General features: G+C 39.7%; 1 protein-coding gene across 2 annotated transcripts in view; it reads left to right on the plus strand.

The window, feature by feature from the left end:
• The window catches only part of LOC148036157 (D-Tyr-tRNA(Tyr) deacylase family protein), a 45152-nt gene extending 34123 nt beyond the window's left edge, over positions 1–11029 (plus strand). Inside the window, exons 6-7 of one of the 2 annotated variants that reach the window (XM_087678166.1) lie at positions 10547–10572; positions 10658–11029. In XM_087678166.1, the coding sequence (XP_087534292.1) occupies positions 10547–10572; positions 10658–10726 (95 nt within the window). In that variant the 3' untranslated portion in view covers positions 10727–11029. The remainder of the gene's footprint in view (positions 1–10546; positions 10573–10657) is intronic. The other variant, XM_087678167.1, reaches the window with a different exon arrangement.
• Positions 11030–19936: the final 8907 nt, after the last annotated feature.

Consider the following 19936-nt stretch of genomic DNA (forward strand, 5'->3'; position numbering starts at 1 on the left):
TGCACATAAAGAAGCTTGAAGGCGCGCATAACTTTGTAGTTTGGCAAAAGCAATGCTACAATATCCTGTTACAAAAGAAGCATGCAAAGCCGATCAAGACACAAGGGGCAAAGCCTGCTGATATGGAACATGATGATTGGGATGAGTTAAATGAGCTTGCACACTCAACCATCGAGCTATTGATTTCTGATGCCTTGCTGTTTAACATTGAAGGTTTGGATTCTGCATATGCTATATGGACTCGACTTGAAGAACTATATGCACAGAAAAGTGTTGCAAGCAAAGTGTATTGGCTGAAAAAGCTTATGAATTTACGTATGAAAGAGGGTACAACAATGTCTACTCATCCGAGTGAGTTTAACTCCATTTTCAGACAGCTGGTTGCCTTGAAGTTCTTGATTGATAAGGAATTTAAGGCTACTTTCTTGCTTTGCACTCTACCAGAGAGTTGGGATATATTCATGACTGCTAATTCTAATGTGATCCTTTTGTATGCTGATGTAGAGAGTGCTTTACTCATGGAAGAAATGAATCGGCAGAACAATGTATCTAGTAAGTCTTCCAGTACTTTGCATACTAGGGAAAGATCATAGCAGAAAGGCAAATATGATAGCAAGGGACGCAGTAAATCACGTGGCAAAGATGTTAAATGCCATCATTGTGGCAAGAAGGGTCACTTTAAACGTGACTGCTAAAAATGGAAGAAAGAAAGGAAAAGGTAAGAAGACAGATGATATCAAGGAAGAGAAGAAGGACAGTGAGCCTAAGAAGAGCAGTGAAAAAATTGAAGAGGCGAATGTAGTCACTCATGACAGTGATAGTGGGAGTGACGTATTCTTTGTCTCTTCACACTTTGGTGCACATACTTTACTTGCAGATACAGATGATGACATGGATACTTGGATTCTCGATTTAGGTGCTTCCTTTCATGTCACCCCTCATCGTTAGTGGTTCTCTGCTTATACAGGGGGTCGACATGGTATTGTCCATCTTGGGGACAACTATGCATGTGAGATTGCAGGTATTGATAGTGTGCAGTTACAGTTTCAGCATGGCTCTGTCTTTATACTTTAGCATGTACAGCATGTACCTCAGCTCAAGAAGAGCTTGATTAGCACAAGGTAGCTAGATGATGATGGTTTTTATACCACATTTGGTGATGGAAAATGGAAGATTTGTAAGGGAACTTGAGTGATTGCCAGAGGGTGCAAGAGTGATACTTTGTATCCACTTCATGTATCTAGTGTGCGTGTCCATGTTATTGCCGTGACCGAGCAGCCAAGTGTTTCTTTGTGGCATGGCCGGTTGGGACACATGAGTCAAACAAGAATGAAAGTGCTTTCTCGTTTGGATTACTTGCCTTGTCTTCGCTATGCTGATTTCGAGCATTGTGATCGTTGTATTTATGGTAAACATGCACAAATGTCTCATAAAAAGTCTCTCTTTGAAATCTTCTCCTCTAGAGTTAGTACATTTAGATGTATGTCAGATGCCAAGATTATCTTTAGGGGGAAAGAAATATTTTGTCACCTTTGTCGATGATGTACACGGAAGGTATGGGTTTACCCTATTCGTAGCAAGGATGAAGTGCTTGATAAGCTCAAAATATTCTTGGCATTGGTTGAAAATCAGATTGATAAGACACTTAAGTGTCTTCGCTCTGATAATGGTGGGGAATATGTGTCCAAGGCCTTTCAGGCATTTTGTGATAGCAAAGGGATAAAGAGGGAGCTCACTGCCCCTCATAATCTGCCCCAAAATGGAGTTGCAGAGCGTATGAATCGGACCATACAGGATAAGGTCCGTACGATACTGTCTCATGCTGCATTACCTTATGGTTTTTGGGCAGAGGCTGTTATGATAGCCGTTTACTTAATTAATCGGTCACCAAACAGGTCTTTGGGGGGGGGGGGGGGAGGGAGTTTCCCAAGAAGCGTGATCGGGCAAGCCACCTTCATATGCTCATCTAAAAGTGTTTGGTTGCGAGGCTTTTATGCACATTCGTAAAGAAAAATGCAGCAAACTTGAGTCGAAGTCCTGTAAATGCATTTTCCTAGGATATGGTGACGAGGGTGAAATGGGGTACGAATTGTGGGATCCCGAGAAAAGGAAAGTAATACGTAGCAATGACGTTATCTTTCGGGAAGATCGCATGCATAAACAGCCCAAAAAGACTGAGAAGGTCCATAGGGTTGTATTCTGGGAAGAAATACATTTTGGATAGCAAAATGTGCCCGCTGTATAGCAGTAAATACCTGCTGTAAATGAACCTGTAAATGCAGAAAATAATGTTGGAAATGATCAGCCAGCTATTGCTCATGATAATGAGCCAGTACATGTGCAAGAACAGCCTGCAAGCTGTTAATGCTGATTTGCAGGCTGAAATGCCAGGACAACATGCTGAAAATGGAAATTTGCAAGAACAGCCAGCAAACAATGATCATTGGCTTAGGAGATCGTATAGAGCTACTAGACAACTTGACAGATTTGTTCCTAGTGCAAACAATGTGGCTGATTATGTCATGTTGACAAATTGTGGTGAACCGTCTTGCTTCAAGGAAGCAATGGACAGACAGGACAGCAAGAAATGGTATAAAGCCATGTTGTCAAAAATGGAATCTCTTGAGAAAAATGACACTTGGGACTTGGTGCAGTTGCCTAAAGGGCAAAAAACACTTCCATGCAAATGGGTTTAGAAGATGAAGGTCACTTCTGGTTCCTCATCAAAGTACAAAGCAAGATTGGTGGCAAAAAGGTACAAACAGGAGCATGGAATTCACTTTGATGAGATTTTCTCTACTGTAGTCAAGATGACTACATTGAGAACCATTTTGGGCTTGGTTGCAGTTGAAGGTATGTAACTCATACAGATGAATGTAAAGACTGCATTTTCACATGGTGATCTGCATGAGGACATATATATGCAGCAGCCTGAAGGGTTTGTTAAACAAGGGAAAGAAAAGATGGTCAAACGGTTTGATGGTCATGGCTTTGACCTTTGGAAAGACCATATGCAGGGTATTTTGTTCCTAAAGGATTGTGAGGATGCTTTGCACGAAGATAAACCCGCACTAATGTCTGATGCAGATTGGGCCAGAATGAATAAAAAGGCTGTGGCTTACATAAAGATGGGCGTTACTGATGACATTCTGACAGACATTAAGGATTTAGATACAGGTTGTGCAATATGGGAGAAGCTGAAAACTACTTATGAGATCACCACACCTATTAATCAGGTGCATTTAATGCACAAGTTGGTGAATATGCGACTGGATTAGTCAAAGCTTGCAGTTGAGCACTTGAGTGCATTTACAAGGATGTTCTAAATCAACCCAAAGATGCAAATTTGGACTTTGATGATAGTTGAGGGCCATCTTTTTGATCATGACATTGCCTGACTCTTGTGAGACCTTGGTGGTTTCACTCAGCAATAACCCCAATCTCTCATATGATGGGGTGAGGGGTTCTATCTTAAATGAAGAAATGAGACATATGTCTAGTGGAGAAGGCAACAACTCAGCTTATAATGTAAGAGGTAGGGCTGAAAAGAAAAATGCAAATGCAAGGCAGAGAAACAGGAGCAAGAGCAAAGGAAAGGAAAAGAGTGACATTACTTGCTATCACTGTGGTTGGAAGGGCCACAAGAAACCTAATTGCAGGTATTACAAGAAGGAACAAGAGAGAAAGAAGAATGCAAGAGATAAAAAAAAGTTGGAGAAAAGACAGATGCATCGGAGACAACCAAAGGCAAAGAGAAGGCCAATGTGGCCTCTAGCGTGGTCATAGAAGAGCTTTCAGATACAGAGGCTGATGTATTATGTGTGGTTGATTATAATGCCCTTGTATGTCACATGCAAGATATGCAGATTACCAAGGCCAATGTGATTGATGCACTCTCGTCAGTTGATGATGGTGTCACTCAGACTTGGATTGTAGACTATGGTGCCTGTTTCCATGTAACTCCTTGCTTGGAGTGTTTTGCTATGCTCAATGCAGGTAGTTATGGAAAGATGTATCTTGGAAATAACCATGCTTGTAGCATTGATGGGATTGGCACAATACATTTGTCTTTAGACAATGGTCAAGAGCTTGTGTTGAAAGATGTTAGATTTGTGCTTGGCATTAAAAAGAGTTTACTATCTGTTGGTCAGCTTGACTTGCATGACTACACCACACTACTTGGTGGTGGTTTGTGGAAAGTGAAAAAGGGTTCCATGCTAATTGCAAAAGGAACCAAGAAGGGCACTTTGTATTGTTTGCATTGTAAAGCCTTGAATGGCAAGTTTCTTGCAGTTGCTGAAATTTGTAGCCACTTGGAGTTATGGCATAAGAGATTAGGCCATATGAGCCAAAAAGGACTTGATGTCCTTACCTCTCTGAAGAGGGTTCATGGAAAAGGCTCTAAACTTGATTTTCGTAATGAGTGTCAGTTTGGAAAGCAAATAAAAAATTCCTTTTACTTTGGTGTCTCACGTAAGTCCAATGTCTTGGACTTAGTGCATTCTGATGTATGTAGTATGCCCGTGAAATCGTTGGGTGGTGCTGCATATTTTGTTTCCTTTATTGATGATTGTTCCAAGAAGATTTGGGTGTACTTGTTGAAAAAGAAAAGTGAAGTGTTTGCTGTTTTTAAAACTTTTCATACATTTGTGACCACTCAGATAGGTAGAAAGCTGAAATTCTTGAGAACTGATAATGGGGGTGAGTTCACATCGACTAAATACAAGTCCTTTTGTGACTTGCATGATATTAAGAGGGAGCTTACAGCCCCTTACATTCCTTCTTTAAATGGGGTGGTTGAAAGATATAACACAACTTTATGTGAAAGAGTACGGTGCATGCTATCCACTGTTAATCTCCCTCATGCATTTTGGGGAGAGGCACTCAAAACCGTGGTTCACATTTGCAACCGCTCTCCAAATAGGTCCTTAAATAATGGCATCCCTGAGGAGGTTTGGTCTGGCAAATTGGCCTCATATGACCATTTACGCATATTTGGCTGTGATGCTTTTGTACATGTTAAGGATGAGCTAAGAAACAAACTTGACTCAAAATCCACCAAAGGCATTTTCATCGGCTATGGTGATGAGGGTGAATTTGGCAACAGAGTGTGGTTACCTCAGTCCAAGAATATTATTTGCAGCCGTAATGTTGTGTTTAATGAGGCAAAATTGCTGAAAGGCACTTTAGCCTCTAATGAAGATCTGAAAAAGGTGAAATTTCAGAGTTTGCAGCCACCCATTACTTCAGAAAATGAACCTCAAGGTGCTGTACCACAGGCTGAAATTGACGATCAGCTGGTTATTTTTGAGGTAGATGATGATGGATAGCAAATAGGAGCACAAGGAGGTCAAGGACAGCAAGATAGGCTTGCTGATTATAAAAATGCAGGTGCTGGAAATGAAAATGAAGGTGTTGTACAGTGTGAACAGCATGCTGAAAATGGTTTACAACAGCTAATAAATGCTGAAAATAATATACCTCTAGATGTAGACCAAATTCTTGAAAATGTTGATCATTGGGTACGTAGGTTTACACGCGTAAGAAGGCAACCACATAGGTTTGACCCCTCCTTGCATTATGTGATGCTTATAGATGAGGGTGAGCCTCTTACATACAAAGAGGCCAAGTCATGTGAGTTCAGCAGTAAGTGGGAGCTAGCTATGCAGGAAAAGATTAAATCTCTATATGCAAATGATACTTGAGATCTTGTGTCATTGCCCAAGGGAAGGAAGCCACTTCCAAACAAATGGGTATACAAAGTAAAGATAGTTGATGGGAAACCCAAATACAAGGCAAGGCTAGTTGCCAAAGGGTATGCACAAAAGGAAGGGATTGACTTCCAAGAGGTCTTCTCACCTATTGTGAAGATGACCACTTTATGTGTGCTTTTTGCTCTTACTGCTGTTTTGGATTTACAGCTATATCAAATGGATGTAAAAACAGCTTTCTTGCAAAGCATATTTTGGGCATGAGGATTCGTAGAGATAGAATGCAGAAATTGCTGTTTTTATCTCAAGAAAAGTACATTGGAAAGGTACTGGACAGATTTAATATGGCTGTAGCTAAGCCTTTTGGGGTACCCTTACCTCCTTATCTCAAGCTTAGCAAAGCCAACAGCCCGAAAGATGACACGGAAGCAAATGCTATGAAGGGAGTTCCTTACGCATCGACTTGTGGCTCTCTTATGTATGCAATGGTTGGTACTCGTCCAGATATTGCTAATGCAGTGGGAGTTGTTAGTAGGTTTATGTCAAATCTTGGCAAAGCACATTGGGAGGCTGTCAAGTGTATTCTTCGATACGTTAAGGGTACACAAATAAAAAGTATTTGCTATGGGAGGGGTGCACTTAGTTTGCAGGGTTATTGTGATACAGACATGGCATGTGACTTGGACACTCATAGGTCCAATAGCGGGTATGTCTTTAGAGTTGCTTCTATTGGGCATTTTCGTACTTTTGGGTGTTTTGCATATGCACACATTCCCAAGATACTCAGGAAGAAGTTGGATAACAAGGTTGCTAAATGCATTTTTGTGGGATAAACTAGTGAGAGCAAAGGATATAGATTATGTGATCTTGTCTCTAAAAAGGTATTTGTCAGTAGGGATGTGGTTTTTGATGAAAATCAGAATTATCCCTTACTAGTTTTGACACGTATCAAGCTGCCAATGATATATTTGAAGGGGGGTTGCCCATTTCTTTCGGTGATACAACTGGAGCTTTAGCAAGTGAACCTAATGTTCAGCTAGTTGCTCCATTGGGTAACGCAGAAAATCAGCCCATGGCTTATCTGAATATTCAGCAAAGTGTTGAATTTGAAATTCAGCAAGAGCTTGTACACAATGAAGAGGCTTGGCAGATGCTTAGATGGTATTTGCAGACTATGAAAGATAGTCATTTGGATGCTCCTATTGCCGGTTGTACTAGAAGGCAAGCTCATATGCACGATGGTACACTTACCATGGAGTTTGTTATGGCAGTAGATACATATGATGATGAGGCACCTGAATGTTTTGAGGATGCACAACATAGTGTGCATTGGATGGCAGTAATGCAAGTTGAGTTTGATTCCATCATAAAGAATCAAACATGGGATTTAGTTTCTTTGCTTGTTGGAAAGAGAGCCATTGGTATAAAGTTGGTCTATAAGCTGAAAAGGAATGCAGATGGATCCATTGACAAATATAAGGCTGGGCTTGTGGCCAAGGGCTATGCACAGAAGAAAGCCATTGACTATGAGGAGACATTTGCTCCTATATCCTGCATGACTACCATTAGGTCTATGGTTGCTTTGGCTGCCCATTTATGGATGGACTATGCATGAACTTGATATAAAGACTGCATTTTTACATGGGAAACTTCAAGAAGAAGTGTTTATACAACAGCCCATTGGTTTTGCAGTTGAGGGATCCGAGCACTTGGTTTGCAATCTAAAAAAGCTTTATATGGTTTGAAACAAGCTCCTCGAGCTTGGTATGCAAAGATTGATGCTTTTTTGCTTAGCCAAGGGTTCATAAACAACTCATTAGAGTCTACCCTTCACGTATGTAAAGAAGGGGGATCCTTGTTGGTCATATGTCTATATGTTGATGGTCTTTTGCTTATAGGGACACATGCTAATCAGATTTCAGCATTCAAACAAAATTTGTAGCAAACTTTTGAGGTGTCAGATTTGGGGTCTTTGCACTATTACTTGGGCATTCATTTCATTCATGATGCTAGAGGCATTGGATTGTCACAATCGAGATACATTGGTAAACTTCTTGAGAGATTTGGCTTGCAGGATTGAAAGCTAGTTTGTACACCAATGGAACCTGAACTAAAGCTATCATCGCATGATGACAGTGACTTGTTTGATATCCACACATATGCTCCAGTAGTTGAATGCCTTATTTACCTATGCAACACAAGGCCAGGCATACAGTTTGCAGATTCAGCCTTGAGCAGATATATGCATTAGCCACACATGTCACATTGGGCAAGCTATCAAGCGTGTTTTCCGATACTTGCAAGGTACTAGGACTCTTTGATTGCTTTATGCCAAGGGGGACCAGTGCACTTACATCTTTATAGTGATTCTAATTGGATTGGTGATTAAGATTCTCGTCACTCCACTAGTGGCAATTATTTCTTTCTCGGCTCATCTTGTATCTCTTGGCTTAGCAAGAAACAATCCACTATTGCCACATCGTCGTGTGAAGCTGAATACAAGGTAGCTTTCACTACCACAATTGAATGCGTATGACTTAGATGCTTGTTAATTGATTTGAATGTATTTGCCATGGAGCCTACTCCTTTGTTCATTGACAATTAGAGTGCCATTGCAGTGGCACGGAACCCAATGTTTCATGCATTCACGAAATACATTGAGATCCATTATCACTTTGTGAGAGAGAGGCTACATGTAGGTGATATTAGCCTTGTCTAATGTTTTACCATCAGTAATATGGTAGAAATCTTCACCAAAGCTTTTCCTTGTGACAAATTTGGGAGCCAGGATGTATACTAGTTACATATGACCAGGTGTAAGGATTTCACAATGCTTTAGATTTGATCTTCTTTGGTGGATGATCCTTGTATCTTGATCACTCTTCGCTCTAGGGCGGTTTATTGGGTTTGACTCACGTCTACGCTCACATAGGAGTGTTGATGATCTTCAGTAGGACACTGATGCACTTTTTACTCTGTGTACAAGAGGTTTCCCCCATATTTATTTCTTTTATTTTATGTGTCTATGTTGCATAATTTTAGGCACTTATCGTGTTTCACACTCTTCGGGATTGAACACTCTCTTACAACCCTAAGGTTTAACGGTTGTACTTTGTACTTGCACCTCATGCTTCAGACTATTGCATTGGGTATCGTGCTCTGAGACTCTACACTGTCAACTGTACTCTTAGCTAAGCTTCGATCTATACTTCCTATGATATCAAGTTCTTTCCAAGGCACCTTACTGGTGGATTGGTCACTCACTCGTTGGGTATCCATAGTTTTGTTTTGATGGTCTTTGTGGTATGGACTAGGATGACTCATTATCATTGTATCATTGTGTTGTATGAGATTGCCTATGATTTGAGAGAGGGTGTTAGCACATTAATCAGCTCATGAGTGAGTTTGAATTCAGTTTAGTGGGCATGCCACACAAGAGTATATTTAATGCATTTTTTTGGTGCGTGTTTTTTGTGATTTTATGCCATTATTTTATGGTTAACTAACATTTATTATTTTTTAATTGCTGGTTGACTCGATCCAAATTTAGGCATATTTTTACCTATTTATTATTGGGCTCCCTCTCCATATTCATTCATCACTTGCAATCTTCCAAAGCAAGTCCTACTGGAGAGAGGGAGCTAGTGCTAGTGTCTATACAATCAGTGTCACAGAAGGGGGGGGGGGGGTGGGGATAAAAGTGTCAATCCTAAATCACTGGGGTTCAAAAAATATAATTATACAAATGAGAGACAAAAGAAGTCGTAGGCAAGAGAAGTATGCAAGAGAGAAATCAAATTGTATCTTATATTACTTGCAAAGAGCCTTTGCTTGAACTTCAATATCACTTTCAAACTTATAACCTTGTGACCAAGACAATAGCTCAATCAAACAACACTTTTGAGACCATAACTTAGATCAACACTTTAGTCCAAAAGCTTTAGTCATCAAAAGACATCAATGTCTACACAAACAATGCAAGTAGGACCTCAAAATTGTCCTAGTATAAATAACCCTAGGTAAGATTCTATGTAAACTCTTCATTTAGCACTTCAGCTTGCAAATCTCTATATAACAACAATAGAATAGTCCGAAATCTATCACAATCGTGTATCCATAAGCATCTATTAGTCTTCTCCTTGTTTACTTCAGTGTGTTTCTTGAATTCGTTTTTCTTTGTATAGACTCTCTACCCAACTACAACTTGCTTTGACCATAACTTTGTCATAGGTCATGTAGTACTCAAATCAAAGTGAATAGACCTGTTCGACAAGGTAACATAGGTAGAGTTGCAAAAATTCTCCTTGAATAGTCGAAAACACAGTTTTTTTTGTAAATGTGACACTTTTTGAGATTTTTCGGCATGTGTGACTTGCAACACTCAAAACAAATCCTTGCATGTGGCCTGTGGGTACTGTTTATCTTGGCAACATTATGATGCTACAGTGAGACATGTGGGCACTGTTTATCCAGGATGACATGTGGCCTGTGGGTACTGTTTATCTTGGCAACATTATGATGCTACAGTGAGAGGAAGGCTTACTGTTGAAGATGCTGCAGTTGTTTTTGCAAGTTCCTTTTCTCCGTCATTCAGTTGTTTCAACCTTCATTGGTTCATGACATTACTGCAATGGTCACATGACATGACCTTTTTAAACATGGGACGATTCCAAGTACATGGGAACTCTCTATTATGTGCAATGCTATCAAGAGGCGGAGGGTTAGTCCCGGGGTGAGAGAGAGAGAGAGAGAGAGAGAGAGAGAGAGAGAGAGGGGGAGAGAGACAGGTGTAGAGTGGAATTATGTAGTCATTACTTTGTTCTTGATTGATGCAGACGGAATTTTTGGAGCCATGATGCAGGTACATGCTATGTTTTATGTCCTTGAATCAGACTCATTCTGATATGTTTTAGTTTTTCCATGACATAGAAACTACTGGCTTGCAGGTTCACTTAGTGAATGATGGACCTGTGACAATGCAGCTAGATTCTGCAAAAATGAATGGCAAAGAGTAATCAAGGCCCCCCAATCTCCACATGAGTTAATTCTTCTCAACTGGTTATATGGATAGTTTGATATGGCCACTCTAAAAGAAGGGTGTATATTAGGCAAAACAGTGTATTTTATTCAAGTTCAAAATAGAGGACTATTTTATCGTTTCCAAAGTGGATTGATTTATTACTGGATGTCTGATTGAAACCTTTCTAGCATATCTGTAAGATTACTTGGTGCAGTGACTTTTTGTAGAGTTTTGGACAATCACTGTTTCGTGACCTGATCTTGAATTTTAAATAGCACATGGCTTGTAGAGTTCAAAATGGATGGCTTCTACGTTGAGTGTGTAAGCTTGCATTTTTGGATTTGCTTTGCATTGTTTTACGTTCTTTTGCACACGGCCTTGGTCTTCCTCTTCAAGGGTGATTGTAGGACAAAAAAAGGGGGTATGGATTCAAGGAGGCTACAAAAGACTATGGACAGGTTTATTGATTAGAGCTTCTTTAATGCTTAGAATTGACTGTCAGTTGAACTTCCATTTGGGTAATGTAAAATTGAAATTTATTGATTTTAGTTATCATCCTCAAGGAATGCACTAATTGTCCTCCTTTCTTGTTCAATGAAATGTGGGTGCTCGAGAGTGCTTGAGCATTGCCTTGAAGGAACATGTGTGCACATGTATGCGAGCACACAAGGGGGGGGGGGGGGGGGGAAGAGAGAGAGAGAGAGAGAGAGAGAGAGGTTGTATCAACATCCTTTTGGACTACTCAAAGGTGCATAGGACAAAGAGATAAACATTAAGATTTAGTTACAACCCACTTTGGGGTGTCGTAGGCACAAAAAGAGTACATAATATTAAAGCTGTAGCTATTACTAAAAATATATCATAACCTAAATGTAACTGAGTGCTTCTTAGGCTTTCTAAACTCCTCTATGATAAAGTACCCATCTATCCTCCTTTTTGGTTGCCTTCATCTTGGGCAATTTACTTGGTCATCTTGCAAGTTGTGTTGGTGGAAGCTCTTCTATGATCTATGCTTTGGTCTCTTGAAATAGTTTGATTGCTCCAATACTTCAATTTTATCGTGCGTACTTTCAAACTTTAAAGTTGCTTGATTCTTTTGTAACTTGATGGTTTCATGGTATTATCTACTTGAACACTTTTCTTTTAGGATTGGCCTTATTTTGGTCTTTAGCCTATATGTTATCCTCGGTGATCTTAAGTGTCTAGTTACTCTAATATTTCTTCATGCCATCCATCATGAGGCCTCCTAAACATGGATGGAATGCAATCTTCATTTGCACTATAGCTTTATTAACTAAGATTATGTTTGCCATACCTTGTTTATTTGCCTCCTTGTTTTGGTTTCCTTTTGGACTTTCTCTTGCAATTTGGCCATTATTCTTTTAACTTCACCTTTAGTCTTCTTATTAGTTGTTACCAACATTTTCTCCAACTTTGCCAAGCGCAAGTCTTTTGGCAAGTGAGTATATCTTGTTGTTAGGAAAAGAGCTAATGTCAAACCCTAACCCTTGGGCGTTAACCTTGCACCATAGAGAGGTGATTAGTGAGATTAGAGACCATTCAAGCTTGTATGTGTGAATTCTCCATATGTAAAAGAGGGTGGAGGGATAAGGGAGGGGGAGAAACAATAAGCTTAAGATGAGATTGTGCAACAAGGTTAATTTAAAACCATGAATTGAGAAGACAAAAGAGTAAAACTCTATTAAGACTAGAAGTGATTGAGAGAAACTATGAGGAAAGTGTATTATTGAGCTAAGAGGCAATTAAGAATGTATTGGTGTGATGAGCTAAGTGATAAATCTCCCATCCGATGTAGTGAATGTGACCCATAAGTAGATATATGAATCCACAACCTCCACATGTTCTCTCAAGTTGAAGATTGATCTCCTCAGTGGGGCTAATGTGTGGAAGATCAAGATCTTGGTTTTCCAAGGATTAACTGCCAACCCATGCTATGTGCAAAAGTCATGAAGTGTATGAAGATGTCACTATAGACTCTCTTGTGACTCAGAGACCAAAACAATATCAAGATCTTGGTTTTCCCAAGATTAACTACTGACCCATGCTATGTGCAAAAGTCATGAAGTGCATGAAGATGTCATTGTAGACTCTCTTGTGACTCAGAGACAAAAACAATATCACCAACATAAAGCATAATATTGACCAATATACTTGCTATCTTTGGGACCCCATCACCTCATGCGATGTAAACTTCTATTTTGTCGATGTAGCGTTTGAAGAGTGTAGGGGAGAGGGAACATCCTTGCTTCACTTTGATGGTGCTAGAGATCATGTTTGAAAGTGCTTTTGGACATCTCACTTAGCTAACCACCCACTTGCACAGTGCATAGATGTCCCAAAACATGCCAGATGGGATCCCTAGTGTTTGCAGCCTCTATAGTGGTCTATCTTGTGGAACTGTATCTAAGGATTTTTGAAAATCCACAAAGTAGCAATAGAGCCTCTTCTTTCTCACTTTTACTTGCTCAATCATGCTCCTGAACGTGAACCCATCTTGTTGCTCTCAATCTTCCTCTCTTTGCATACGCATTGAGCTTTGCCTTCATCACTGCTCCATATATCTTTGCCAACATGTGGCCCACCATGATGGTCTTGTAGTCGTCCAAATCTAAGGGATCCTTGACTTATGGATAGTAATGATGGTATGCATGGTCTAGCCATATGGTAAGCCTTTTACTAGAGCCCTATTAAACATAAAAGCAAGGAGAGGAGCCAAAATATCCATTGCATAAATGAAGTGCTCACCCTATATACTTTTGTGATCCATGGATTGATCATGTTGTATAGGTGCTCCATTGCTCTTCTCACCATATCATATGTAAAGAAGGTGGATATGGAGGGCGCAACTCTAGTGGGGGTGAAGAATCGGTGGCTCGTGTGGTACATCATATAGTGCCTATGCATAGGAGTATTGGGCAGTGTGGCTCGTGTGGTACATCATATAGTATTGGGCAGTGTGGCTCCCACAGTCTGTGGCATCCATGTGGCTACTTCTCTTTTGTGCCATGTGGCTACATCTCTGCTCCTGAATAAATGGTAAAGATCCCAATACTATGCCTCCTCATTTTCTTGCCATTTATGGCGAGTGAAGGTCATCATGGGCCTTGTGAGCCCCTCATTGTAATAGATCCATGTCCTCTCTAGCTCCGGAGGTTCCTACATAGCTCTTTGCACTCATAATTATATCACTTGTTTTGGTGCATGGTTCTAGGTTATGTAAGTTCGCTAGTGTTTGGAGTGCAAAAAGCTCTAGAGAGGAGCTTGAGTGTAGGATGGAGGTGAGCTAGGAGGTGAGTGTCCCTAGGGGAGCAATATGCTCAAACAGTGTATGCCCATCATAGACATGATGGGTTGTATATGTCAGCTAGCTCATATGTGAAGTGGAAAGTGGTGGGATGGGTGTGGGTGGTGACTAGTACTTGTGGGTGCAGGAAGGAGGATATGGTGAGGGACAGGTAGGTATGATCTACTTCAATTGGACAAGGAAGGATGGTGAAGCATCTAACTAATTCCATCGTTGCAATGGAAACTAGTACGCAATCCACCATATTATAGCCAGACAGCTAGAAGCAAGTGAATGCTCTAGATCTAGGCCATTTCTTCATCTCCTTGTAAATAATGAGATGGTATCATGACCCTAGCTCTAGTAGGTACTGGTGGTAATGAGTACAATCTCCTCTAGTAGCAGTTAATACTCTGCTTGTGCATGTCACCTCTACATCCATCAGTTGTAGCCTCCCTAGATCCTTAAAATCATGTGTGTCACATTATCTGCTACTCCTATATGATCAACACTACTACTTTTGACCCTCAGGTGGTGCTCTAATGTCTCATGTTGCTCCTGTATGTGGACTCCCATATATATCCATGTACTCAAGGAAATCACGTGCATCCTGGTAAGATCATTGTCTCCCTTAGAAGTCCGTGTAGTACAAGCTTTTCCTTCATGAAGGCCATCCTCTCCATCTCATATCAGAATCTCATGATGTGCATGCACATTGCATTCTTTTCCCAACTCTCCACGATTTGGTAAAGGGAAATGTATCTTCCTCCTTGTATATGAGGCATATGCACAAATTGTAACCATCCTCCTAGAGCAATGAGCCCTCCTTGCTAGGTACACCATTTACCCTTATGTTCAATCACCTCACTTGTCGCATAGTCTCTTCTTCAAGCAGGGCATTGACAATGTGCACTTCCTTTTATTATCTTTTCCCACCTCTTTTTGGATATTCTTATTCACTACCACTACCCATGCTTGTTGCATAGCCTCGAGCTTAACACCCATCGTCTTGGTGATTTCCTCCTTTGTAATGGTGATCATGTCTTCTTGGATTCCCCTTTCTCTCATCCACTGCTTTTCGGTGCCATAATATCCTCTTTTAATTGCACGATTTCCATTAACATGGCTACTTTCTCATTCCTCCATTCTTCGGTTTCAAGTTTTGTATTCTTAGTCTAGTAGGCCACCTTGCACTTGATTAATGTTGTTGTCTAGGGTTTTTTGGTATTGTTGATTAGCATTTTCAATGCTTTCTTGAATATGTCTAGCTTTGCATCCATATTCATCATCAATTCGTGATGATTTTAATCTATGTTGTTATTTTCTACATTCATTTTCCCTCCATGTTTGCAAATCCATGGTTTCAATAATGATGCACAGAGAGAGAGAGAGAGAGAGAGAGAGAGAGAGAGAGAGAGAGAGAGAGAGAGAGAGAGAGAGAGAGAGAGAGAGAGAGAGAGAGAGAGAGAGAGAGAGAGAGAGAGAGAGAGAGAGAGAGAGAGAGAGAGAGAGAGAGAGAGAGAGAGAGAGAGAGAGAGAGAGAGAGAGAGAATGATAAAACTACAACTTATAATTTGGGTTAGAATCCACTTTGAGAAATTTTAGCTAAAATCCACTTCAAGATGCCATTGGGAGTGAAAAAAAAATGCTAAAGCTATGAGGATACTGCACAAATCAATGACCTTAAAGTAGACATGTACCTGGCTACTTCAAACCTCCCATGATGGCTTTGCCACCTCCATACATTGTCCATTTTCTTTCTTTTCTAGTTGCCTTCATCTTGGTGATCTCACCTAGTCATGCTTTGAATCGTGTTGATCTAAGCTCATTTGTGATCCACATTTTGGTCCACTTGAAATATATTGATCGATTTAAATTTTCAACTTCCTATTATATGACCTCGAATTCCAAAGTTTATTTATTCTACCCTTTCTTGGTGATGTGCTATGGTGTCACTTAATTGAACCCTCACTTTTCCAACATTGATCTTAGTTTGGTCTCCAACTTGTTTAAGTCTTCACATTCTTGGTGGTCCTCATTATTTAGTCCCTCTTTCATCTTGGCGTGTCCTTATACAATGAAGCAACATGATAACATAGGCCTACTATCTTAGAGACAACTTACGAATATATGTGGTAACAAAGCGACATGATAATGTAGGTCTACTATCTTAGAGAGAACTTATGAATATCTATGGTAAGGATTTTATGATCCATTAATTCATTAGCACATACTGTAATAAATTAGAATCAATTTTTTTTTTTGTGGAGTATAGACCATGTTTTAGAGGATATGATGGGTGCTTATGCCTTTCCCATGTACAATTTTTGCATATGGAGATCAATGAGGCTGGGTTAGATTGGATGGAATGTTTCTAGTCTTGGCATTGCGAGGAACTTCAAGTTCCAAAATTTAATTTCCCTTGATAGAGATTATTTTATTTCCCTTGATAGACAACATGCATAAGGTAAGGCCAAATCTTTGTGTACTTCATTAGTTGGTGCAAGATTGATGATTTGGTAAACTGTGGATGTGCATGCGGGTGCCCCATAGTAGAAGTAAAGAGAGTGTAATAAGAAATTACATTATTATGATCTTACCCAATTGCATAGTACAATCATTTCAATGTTTTCGGATTGCATAGAGTAGGCTTCATTTCAAACTGAGGTTCATGCAATAATTCTTGTAATACATAATGATATGTTCTACATGTATCAAGGCAAACATGCATTTGCTTGTTGAGGACAAGTTGAAATAATATGGTGGAGTTTGTAGTGCCATATGGGCAATGACTGCTTGCTTAATGTTTTAACTTTCTCTAATGGTTATAAACAACTTAACTAGTCACCAACTAGGTATTACTTAGTCCCTAGCCAACTAATATAATGCTAACTAGCTACCTAGTCAACAACTAAAAGGTCTCAAATAGACTACTTTCTCAATAAGTCAAGCAATTAATACCTTTTGAAAACTAGCAAGCATTGACAAGGTAAGAGTCCATAACTAGCTACCTAGTCCCTAATTAACTATCTATCCACTAGCTTTCTACCTAGCTAATAACCAAAAGACAACTATAACTTGGAAAATTGTATTCTATAGTGGGAGATTGCATAGTTTCGTGAAAATGTTTTATTGTGTCTTGTTTGTTGATAATTCTCACAATGAATTTTTCTACAAACAAATCTTTACATTCTATAGCAAAGGTCATATCTTTGTTCTTATTTTAATATTGTATGGGTCCATAATCTGACCATAGCTTTGTTGAAATGGAGAGATTCCTCTTTCTTGTAGCTTATCTTTTCACATTATTGCATCCCATCCTACTCTAAAGATGTTCCCTTATTCTCCACAATGATGATTGCACGTACAACAAGTTTTCACACTTATCTGACCCTTTCCTTTAATCTTGTGGCATTGACCATGTCTAAATACCACTTTGAAGCATTTGGATTTTCTTGGTAACACCTTCCATTCTTAACTTCTTTAGGTCCTCTCGACTCTCTCATCCCATTAAGCATTAAACACTTGGAGGAATCTTGCCAATTGGATTTTGGCATTGATTTTAGATATAACACCAATCCATTGAGAACTCATTGGGGTCATGTCTAATAATGGTGGATGATATATGAGAGAGAGAGAGGAGAGAGAGTGTGTGTGCGTGTGAGACAATGCTTTCTTTGTCCCATGGGTCGGTAGCACGACAACTCACACAAATAACATGATTCGCAGGCACGCAACACTGCGTCATGTCTTGAATACGCAACAAAATCCAACTTGCAAGATATGCCAAGAAGACGCCATTGCATCATAGCATCCACCCTTCATGTCGTGTCGCATCACGAGCAGTCACACCCTTGATATCCTTCCCGTGTTGCGACTCGCTCACAACATGCATAATGCATTTGTTTAACTCACACATGGGTAACTTGGCGTTTGGAATCATCGAATCATGGCATGGAAGAGTTCCGAGCACAAGGATCCACTTTCAACCATCTTGGACCTCGACACCACGGGGGCCACACGGGTTAATCCCACCTCTCCTCATTGTCTCAACTCCTACGAGCCACGTCAACTTGAACTCGAAGCAGGGGGCCCAACTGCCTCGCTCAAAATGAGAACCGGCAAAAATGATGGTTGCTCCATGAGGCACGACCACCATGGAGGGAGGGAGACATGGGGTTGCCCAAGCCACACACTCTCTTCCCTCATACTTACCCGCCCCCCCCCCTCGATTGGAGAGAGAGAGAGAGAGAGAGAGAGAGAGAGAGAGAGAGAGAGAGAGAGAGAGAGAGAGAGAGGTTGTTAGAAAAGACCTCTAGTTTAATATTTCATACTAATAGAATGAGAATGAAAGAAAATAGAAAATATATATTTATGTCTACAAAAGTCCGAGATGACCTCTTAGACTTGAACATAGAGTACAACTAAAATGATTTGATAAACTCTTGTAATTTGCAGCAACATCATTAAAATAAATATGTTCAATCATGCAAAATCATTCATGTGAAAGGGTCATTAAATTGTCCTGCAAAATGTTTGGCACCTAGCATAGACAATGTTATTCCAAAGGCTTCTTACGGTAAGATTTGTGCAAAAGACTGACACCTAGCACAAACAATGTTGTAATACAAATATGGCTTTCTATAATGAAGCATCCAAAGTCAATTGATCCATCTAGGAGTACCTTATATGTGAAATTTAGTATGCAATTCCAATTTTGTTAAGTGTTAATCTACTTTAGGCCTCAAAGTTCTTCACATAGCTTATAGTAAGGTTTTGGCAAGAGATCAAAATCTAGTATGGAGGGTGTTGTGCTATAAGTATGGCTTTCTAGTATGAAGTACACAAGTCATAAAAGCATAATTGGAATCCAAGGCTACTTCCAAAATCAAGCAAGCCGGAAAAAAGATTCTCCTTTTCCAATCGACATAACCATTTTTAAGGCTCATGAATATGCATTATGCTAACCAACAAAATGAAAGCATCAAGGACTAGCTTATTTTAATGGGTTGCAAACATAAACATGAGAACTTACACAATCTAATTGTGATGTTTACACACCACATGAAAACTCTAACTATCACAAGCCCATACCTTTAAATTCATTCAACAAATGTTAAATAATATACATCTACAAATGTCAAATAAAATGGTAGCAATGACTCTTAAATGTAAGTCTACCTTTGAATGCCATTATAGCTTATGCACCTTCTTCATTTGATGCTTAGGACTTATTTCCCTTGAAATACACATACTCATTACTTCAATAATATTCTCAATGGAACACAACTTATTCACATTGGACTCCTTTTTCTCCTTGATATGGCAAGATTGTAGCATCGAACTACTTTAATTCCATTGTTAAGGATGGTTGAGATCATTGCTCTTATGTATTTTGACCATTTTGGAGGATGTATGTGACATGTGCTCTTACATTGGTCTTTAGTGATCTTATTTTACCTCTTTCCTTCAATTCTCTTCTTATCTCATACTACAATCTATTAATTCTTCTCTCTATCTTTTGAGAGGACAACTTTTGTTCACATGCGAATCTTAAGTCTTTATTTTACTCTCAAGACCATAGTCAATATTTGGCTCTTGTTTTGTAGTCAATGTTCAAACAAGGGTCATTCTCCATGCATTACTTGGGTCCATAATGAAAGTTATGGACATGCTTTTTGTAATCAATGGCCAATGGAGCTCAACTCTAGTCATGCTCTTGCATCGGCCTTTCGGCCTCAGGATCTATTGGAAACAAATATTTTCTTATATGCATGTGCAACTAACTTAGCATTTTAGTCACCTCCAATCTACCCTACACGGTGTATGCAATACCCTCAAGGACACGTGCATTCAAAATGCAAGTAAAAAAGATCAGGGAAACTTAAGGAGACTTGTAAG

Source organism: Lygodium microphyllum, chromosome 5 (genome assembly GCF_053477565.2).
Source record: "Lygodium microphyllum isolate KBCC chromosome 5, Lygodium_microphyllum_v1.1.10, whole genome shotgun sequence".
In the NCBI taxonomy this organism is placed as follows: domain Eukaryota; kingdom Viridiplantae; phylum Streptophyta; class Polypodiopsida; order Schizaeales; family Lygodiaceae; genus Lygodium; species Lygodium microphyllum.